At 37.7% G+C, this 8296-nt stretch overlaps 1 protein-coding gene across 2 annotated transcripts; it reads left to right on the top strand.

Moving 5' to 3' along the window:
- Positions 1-1749: 1749 nt before the first annotated feature.
- On the top strand, positions 1750-7408 carry LOC105057316 (homocysteine S-methyltransferase 2). Of its 2 annotated transcripts, none has more exons than XM_010939911.4 (7): positions 1750-2004; positions 2847-2903; positions 2994-3223; positions 3315-3444; positions 4142-4345; positions 6078-6149; positions 6698-6935. In XM_010939911.4, exons 1-7 carry the CDS (start codon positions 1828-1830, stop codon positions 6734-6736), a joined length of 909 nt encoding a protein of 302 aa, XP_010938213.1. In that variant the 5' UTR covers positions 1750-1827; the 3' UTR covers positions 6737-6935. The 2 variants fall into 2 exon arrangements, with proteins under 2 accessions (XP_010938213.1, XP_010938205.1); XM_010939903.4 differs by lacking the exon at positions 6698-6935 and adding an exon at positions 6998-7408 and having other exon boundaries at positions 1751-2004.
- The last annotated feature ends 888 nt before the right edge of the window (positions 7409-8296 follow it).

Below are 8296 nucleotides of genomic sequence, written 5' to 3'. Positions count from 1 at the left end.
TCTTTGTCTATATTTTACATAAATTTTTTTTTTACTAAAATAGTTTTACCATATGTATCTTGCACCATCTAATAACAAATCAGGCTCCAGCACACCATCGAAGCAAGTGAATTTTTTCCTATTCAAAATAATAAAATATGTCAGTTGGCTAATTACAGTTAATAATAAATTTTTTATTTAAAATTTTTTAATCAAGTTTAGATAATTATGTTTTTTTTTTTCGATAATAGATGATATATTGTTTTGTTATTAAATGAGATAAGGTACATATAATAAAATCATTCGAACCAATAATTTTTTATCCCATGCAATACAACGATTCTACCAAATAATTTTTCATAGCGAACGGTTTAATCTCAATTGCCTTGTTTTACCCAAAAAAAATAAAAAAATCTAAAGCGCCTTAAGTGCGACCATCCTCCCACATAAAGTACATTGTCAGCACGGTTTAGGAGGAGACTTTCTCTTCTTCTCCGTATTTCCGAGTAACGTGATGGTGACGGTAACCTAGTCCGTCTCATACGCTATGGCGTGTACGTCAACTTCAAGTAGTTTGAAGCAACATTGGAATCGGAACTGCTTTATTTAGCTTACAACTTGTTTTGACAAAGATTATTCTAACTTACGTATAGCAACAGAGAAGCTAATGATTCGTGAAGTGTTAGATCTACACGCTCTTAGATGCGATTCAAATTGTGCACTTCTATTGGCATGAGCATCTCCGGGTCTATCTACACTATGTTAAGGACTGCAAAGGTGATAGACATCTACACATGCGTGGAGATAAAACATCTCTATCCCTAGTGCCGTCCTATAAGACAGACCTTATACGTTACTTCATTACATTGATTGTTGAAAAATTTTAGAGAAGCAACCTAACTATTTTATACTTAATGGCACAGCACATAGAATTTGGATGCAAGGCAAGAGCTTTAGAAAATAGAGAGGTTGCTTCCTCTAAAATTTCTTTACGTTAGAAGGAACGAATGTTCTATTTTTAGGATAAATGTGCACCGAACTATATAAAAGGAACATTGCATTGAGTTAAGTCAAAATTTTTGATGACACCATATTCCATTCTAGTGGAAATGTCATTTTCTACACATATTCATTGCATTACGTACTTATCTACTGTGCAAAGTTTGCGGCATTTCCTCGTGTTCTTTGGATGGTAAAAGATAGAACAGAGTCTAATATATTCCGTTTCAATGCCTACGTGTTAGACTGCAAGAGAAAGCTACCACTATCTTTGAGTGTGCTTATCCAAACGATAGCCAGGCCAAGAATCTGATCCGTTCACCTCACCTCCATCCCTTTCTCCCATTGACATGAAACTTGCGGCCTACCTCAACAAGAGTCGGTTGTCTTCGTGTCCAAGTATCATCCTTGGTCTCGAAAAATATTGTTATAATGCATGCAGATCTCCTGGAAAGTAGAGGAAATTTGAAGCCATTTGTGGCAGGATCAAAACTCGCGTCAAGTGAAATTAAAATTAAGGTTTAAAATTCAGATTATTTCCCCAAAATATTGGGGATCCCAGCTCGTCACAAAAATTTATACGTAAAGTTTATTATTATTTTACTAAAATATCTCTCATGGGTTACATCAAGCCTCCATCCTTATTAACCCTTCTAATGTCTATCGCCATTTGTCACCATCTACGATCGAGCTCTCATCTGATCTCCAACCAGGGGCATTTTGGGAATCACACTACAATCTTCCCGGTATAAGATGGGGCACCGCCTCTCCCTCCCCCGCCCCCCCCCCCCCTTTCTTCTTCAGTTGCTTCCCCCTTCTTCCTCTCTCGTTCTCTCTTCTTTCTGAGACATGGGATTCGCGACAACGGATCCATGGGCGCTGATGCGAGCATTCCTGCGGGAGGCCGGGGGGTGCGCCGTCATCGACGGTGGGCTGGCGACGGAGCTCGAAGCCAACGGCGCTGATCTCAACGACCCCCTCTGGAGCGCCAAGTGCCTCATCAACTCCCCCCATCTCATCAGGAAGGTAAATTCCGCTTCTTTTTCTCGTCTACTCCTTTGCAGTATCTTAAAGTTCCGATGTTTATGGGTTCTAATGGTCGTACCCCCATTTTTTTAGTTTCTATTGCCTTTTTTTGTCTCGATTTATGCTCATTTAGTGAGATTTTATGCGGATATATATTCCGAATCAAATTCAAAGTCAGGCCGGGAAAAGTTCATGCTTAACCTGCAATAAACGAACTATTTTCTTTGGAAAGAATTCAACTAAAGTAAGAAATTAAGGAAAAAGAAAGTTTTTGCCCCTTTTTATCTACAAAAGATTGCCTCGTTTCAAATTTTCCTGTTTCTGACTGTTAACCTCTACGGTTAACAGTGAACAAAGACTTTATATGATTGTTTTGTTACATTAAAACTCGTTTACAGTGATATTTTTTCCCTCCTAACATTAGGTGGTTATCTTGATTTATTTATTTTTAATAAATTTTCTAGTGAGATTGTGTTCTGGTTTTTAGTGACTTGAAGAAAGGAAGGAAGGTTGCAGTCAATAGCTTGGTTTTTCGGTGAAAGAGAAACATGGATATTATTAGGTATTACTTTGTTCCACGGGTCATGACAAGGTATAATGCCAAAATTGCATTCTTTAGAAGAATTTTGACACCCTAAAATCAAGACTGGCTGCGGCGGTTTGCCCATTCTTTTCTTTCTTCATTTTATCCCTTGAACTTCTAAAAAGTAACACCACTGTAATGTATTATTTATGGTAACACCCCTCGGTGTCATTATTTGCCTTCTTCGCTTTATTATTTTTCTGAGAAATTGGCACATTTTTCCCGTGTGCACCATTCCTTTACATCCTAATGAAAGCAGGTTCATTTAGACTACCTTGAAGCAGGTGCAAATGTTTTGATTACAGCATCTTATCAGGTGTGTTTGCATTTTTTTTAAATTTTTTTTCTTTTGTTGATAATGTCATCTCTTGCACACTTCCAATTGTGATCATTTCACTTGGTGCAGGCTACCATTCAGGGATTTCAATCCAAAGGTATTTCTAGGGAAGAAAGTGAGGATTTATTGCGTAAAAGTGTTGAAATTGCTTGTGAAGCACGTGATGTATTCCAGAAGGAGTATTCTAAAGATTCTCATAATGTTGAAGACAATGAAGCCACATACAGGCAACAACCCATTTTGGTGGCAGCCTCCATAGGAAGCTATGGAGCATTTTTAGCAGATGGTTCTGAATATAGGTGGGACATCTGAGCTATCTGTTGTCACTTTATTAGTGTTAGCATGCACTCTGAGAATTGTTGCCTCTTCTTATATGGCTAATGTTTGTAGTGGAGACTATGGTGAAGCAGTTACCCTGGAAACTTTGAAAGATTTTCATAGGAGAAGACTTCAGGTGCTTGCAGATGCAGGTGCTGATCTGATTGCTTTTGAAACAATCCCAAATAAAATAGAAGCTCAGGTAAATTCTGGTTAATAAGCTTTATTTTGATTGTCTTTTTTTAATTAAAAAAAAAAAGGGTTATGTCCAGCTGCTTTCTACAAATCATTTGCACTAAGGGCTCAAGCTTGTTTAAAATGCATGTCATCAACTGAATATGAGTGTTTTATTTGCATTTTAAACTGATATGTTATATAAATTTTTTGATTTCTCGTTGCTACCATGTTAGGCTTTACGATAACATTGATAATGTTTAATTTTTCAAAATGGATAGAAAGGAAGCTAAGTTTGATCAGTTTACAGCCAACTGCTTTCTGCAAATTGTTTCTTAAGTGCTTCCAAGTGATATTGTTGTGTTCAACTGAATATTCAGTACTTTGGGAATGTCTTTTTTGAGAAAAGATCAGACACAGTCCAATCCAATTTGAGAAAATGAACAAAGGATACAACCAACATATATTAAAACAGCCAAAGAGCTCAGTCCAACGGCCTAAATATAAGCTCCAGTCTACTTTGTGATCATCTTACTCTGATATTTCATTTATATTTTCATTCTGATATATTTCATTTATGTTTTTATAACTAGGCTTTACTAGGAATCTAATGATTTCTTCTAAGTTTTGTGCATATAATCCACAGCAAATTCTTTTGTTACCATTTCACTATATTTTGGTTCCGCATGTTATTGTTAAAGGTGTTGTGATCTGTGCTTTTGCAGGCATATGCTGAGCTTCTTGAGGAAAATAATATAAAGATTCCAGCTTGGTTTTCTTTTAACTCGAAGGATGGAGTGAATGTGGTAAGTGGAGATTCATTAATTGAGTGTGCCTCTATTGCCAATTCATGTAGAAGGGTTGTTGCTGTCGGAATCAACTGCACTCCTCCAAGATTTATTCATGGGCTAATACTTTCTATTCAGAAGGTAAGAAAACCGTGGTATTTTTCTCTGCAAAATCAGATGCATATTTTAGTTTTTTTCCCCCATGCTAAATGCTCCTTAGCTTTCTGACAATTTGTTGAACATACAAATGTTTGCATTGCCTCACATGCTTTGAGAGACTCATCCTTGATTGACTTAGCAAAATGGAATTCCTTTCAACTTGTTCTTGAGATCATACCCCACTTCTGGTTTTCTGACTTTTAACTTGATGTGCAAAATGCTTGGTCAATTTAATGAAGTGTATTTTTATGTTTTCCATCTTTTATCTCCTCTCCTGAACTTTTCTTTTTCCTTGCATCTTTTCTCTGTCTGTATCCATTTCATCTTTTTACTCGAATGTTACTTATAACTATTAAAAAAAGAAAAGTAGAAAGAATCTAGTGAATATTTTCTCTGAAATGCAGTAATGAATCGACAATCTGTATTATATCTCAAATCGAACATTAGTATTAGCTAGGAATCTGCTAATTGTTGGTTGACCTATATGACTCTTGTGGTTCTGGAGCTCTGAAAAAGGCACTAAAGCTCTTGTGTTTTCTTGATGAAGGCTTCTACCAATAATTCAATCATATATTTATGTGCTTAGGTTTTAGACTTGTATTGATCCATGCACCTAAGACATCTCATTTGATATTGTTTTTTAAGTTTTTGCAAGAAAGAGCATCGGTGACATAAACAAATACGATTAGTTTGAAAATCTGTAGCTCTCACAATGTTCTTTTTGAGTAATTGGCCTCTGATTCTCATGGATGAGGCTTTTCCCTTAATCATGTTTTTACATGGATGCTTGCATGCACGCATCCTTTAATGCATACTCAGATAAATGCATAAATACATATACATGCATCTATACTTGTTCATTCCTACTTTTTTGTCTAGAATATTTTATCACATTATAATACTCTAATCAAGAAATGCCGTACCGGGCCGAACCATCCCGGCGGAGAACCGAGATGGTTCCAGCATACAAAATGGCACATGCCGGTGCCGGGGAAGAAAAAGAGAGAAAGAGAGAAAAATAGAGAGAGAGAGGGAGGGAGGAAGAAAAAGAGGGAGAAGAATCCGCCGGAGGGGCCGCCGTGGCCGTTGGGCGGTGGAAAGGGCTCCCGTGGCTCCGCGTGGGGAACAGGGGCGATCCGCCCCTATTTCTAGGAGCTTTTTTTTAAAAAAAGCCTTTTCAAAGTGAAGTCGGCATTAGTTTTGCCGGCTTCACTTTGAAAAAGCTTTTTTTTATTTTTTTTTTAAAAAAAAATTTTGAAAAGGTTTTTTAAAAAAAAAACCTCGAGAAACAGGGGTGGATTGCCCCTGTTCCCCGCACGGAGCCGCGGGAGCCCTTTTCGCCTCCCGACGGCCACGGCTGCCCTCCGACGGATTCTCCTCTCTCTTTTTCTTCCTCCCTCCCTCTCTCTCTCTATTTCTCTCTCTCTCTCCTTTTCTTCCCCGGTTCGTCCGTGTTTTTCTTTGTCGGTTCGCCTCGGTTCGGAATAGAATGGAGGCATACTGTACCGTACCACCGGCCGGCCGATCCAGCCATCGGTACCGGTTCCGCCGACCTTGACTCTAACTGTATCCAATTCTTGATTATAACCTACACTGTCTTTATGATGATTTCTTTGAGTATATTATTTAAAGATTTTAATTGAGGCTATACAAATGCATCCTGTAATTCATTTTTACAGTGCATTGGGTGACAAACTATGATTTCTCTGTGCAGGTTACGGATAAACCAATTCTAGTCTATCCAAACAGTGGAGAGAGATATGATGCTGATAAAAAAGAATGGGTGGTAAGTTTATTACTACAGAAATTAGGGATTCTGAATTAATGGTGCTGCTCTTACAGAGAATGTATGTGTTTGTTGCCTTATCTGTTTAAATTACTGCTATTCTATCTAAAGTGGTGGTGAGTGAATTATCACTCAGAAATAATATTCCATCAAAAAGTATTCAATTCTCTCCACAGAAATAAGTATATATTTTGTTACTTGTTATATATAAATCTTCATGTTTTTAAAACTTTTGATTCGAGCAGTTAGTGTGGAAGCAACCTAACTCATCAAAATGGGAGCATCTAAATTTTACAGAAACATGATTGCAATTGTTAGCAGCACAAAGAAGCCCCTATAATGTACCGGGTTTAAACATTTTTAACTGTTCATTTTGTATAGAGAGATCTCCTCTGCTGTTAATGGCTTCAACTCCCGCTTTAATGGTTCCATCCATGTCTTAGATTCTCCTTCCAGAGTATTAAGCTAAAATTGTTTTTCAGTTGACACTATTCTACACTTTTGATGCCATTTTAAATGTTTCTCAGAAGTTACTTGGACATTTATAGGGCTGGCTGAGCAAGAGTCTGTTTGCAAGAAGACAGTAGGCTGGCAGACTAAAGTGCTGTGGCTTCATGATCACTGTTTCTAGTTTTCCTCAGAGAATTTTTCTCTTCTTTTATTTTCTTTTCTTTTTTGTTGTTGTTTGTATCAAAATTAATCTAGAAAGATGTATATATATATATACACGGTGTCTGGTTTGACTTCTGTAGTCAGCTGGTTAATTGCATCGAAGTATTCTTCCAACCATCCCTGGTATATGGTGTCAAGAATCAGATGTTCTAATCATGTCTTTCCTAATCCTGCAGGTGTCCAGCGGAGTTTCAGATGGAGATTTTGTGTCTTATGTTAGCAAATGGCGTGAAGCTGGAGCTTCTCTCATCGGAGGTTGTTGCAGGACAACTCCAAATACCATCAGAGCCATATCAAGGGCTCTTCACAAGCAATATGATGATCCGCAAACGTCTGTACCATAAAGTTTTCAGATCTGAGCTAGTTAATGTCAATGTTAAAAGAGACCTATGTAGAATTAAAGTGCTGAGCTCTGCATCTTTCCTCTTTACACACAATCTCTGATGTTTATATTGCCACTTTGTAGTGTCTCGTCAGATCTACACGGGTTGGATTGTTGTACTAACAACTCTTGTTGCTCTGCCTTCTGTTTTTTAGAAGCGATTAGTTATGTGGAATATCTTATTAGCAAATCCTGTTTACCTTTCTTGAGCAAGGTGAGTGTTCTTGTTTTGATGTCTGTGGCACTTCTGTGATGTCCCGGCCCATGTAACAAATCCAGCTCAAAAAAAAAAAAAAAAAATTAGGAAGGAAAAACAAAGGAGAAGACTTCTCTTCCTCTCACCAACTGCCAATCGGAGTCGGAAAGAGGTCCCCTCCAGCTCTATTTAAGGAGAGGATCTTTTCTCTCTCTCTCTTATCGGAGAATCCGAAGTCCATCGGCAGCAATCGCTGAAAAATTTTCACGAAAGACCGGTTATGTGCCCGTCTAATTTTTACGTCGGAAAGTTTCGCCGGCGTCGAAGGTGAGCCTCCTCCCCTTCCTCTCTTCTCCTCCTTTCTCTCCGTACTCGTGTGCACGATCACCAGCGATCGGAGTCGTCGGATTTTTTTGAGAAAGGGATTTGGTCTCTTTTGAATGTGTGGTTACCGGTGGTCGCCGCTGGCCATCGATTTGACCCTCTTCTTGCCGTCGAGTCGCCCTCCTCGTGCCGACTGTCGTCTCTTTATTGGTTGTGTCGTCGGTCGGTCAGCCAACAGGAGATTGTGAGGTTCTCTGTTTTGGCCCAAAGGAAGTCTGGGAAGAAGAAAAGAAAAAGAAGAAGGAAGAAAAAGAAAAAAAAGAAAAAGAAGAAGGAAGAAAAAGAAAAAAGAAAAGAAGAAGGAAAAGAAAAAGAAAAAGAAAAAGAAGAAAAGAGAAGTAAAAAATAGAAAATAAAAAAAAAATAAAAAAAATTATATAAAATAATAGGACTCTCTCTCCTCTCTCTTTTGTGAAGAAAAAAAAGAAGAAAAAATAAATAAATAAATAAATAAATAATGATATAAATAATAAAATATGAGAAAGAGAGTTTCTCTCTCTTTTCTCTCTCCCT

This window comes from Elaeis guineensis, chromosome 2, assembly GCF_000442705.2.
Source record: "Elaeis guineensis isolate ETL-2024a chromosome 2, EG11, whole genome shotgun sequence".
In the NCBI taxonomy this organism is placed as follows: Eukaryota; Viridiplantae; Streptophyta; class Magnoliopsida; order Arecales; family Arecaceae; genus Elaeis; species Elaeis guineensis.
Note: the sequence above shows the minus strand (reverse complement) of the source record. Positions and strands in the feature narration are given on the sequence as shown.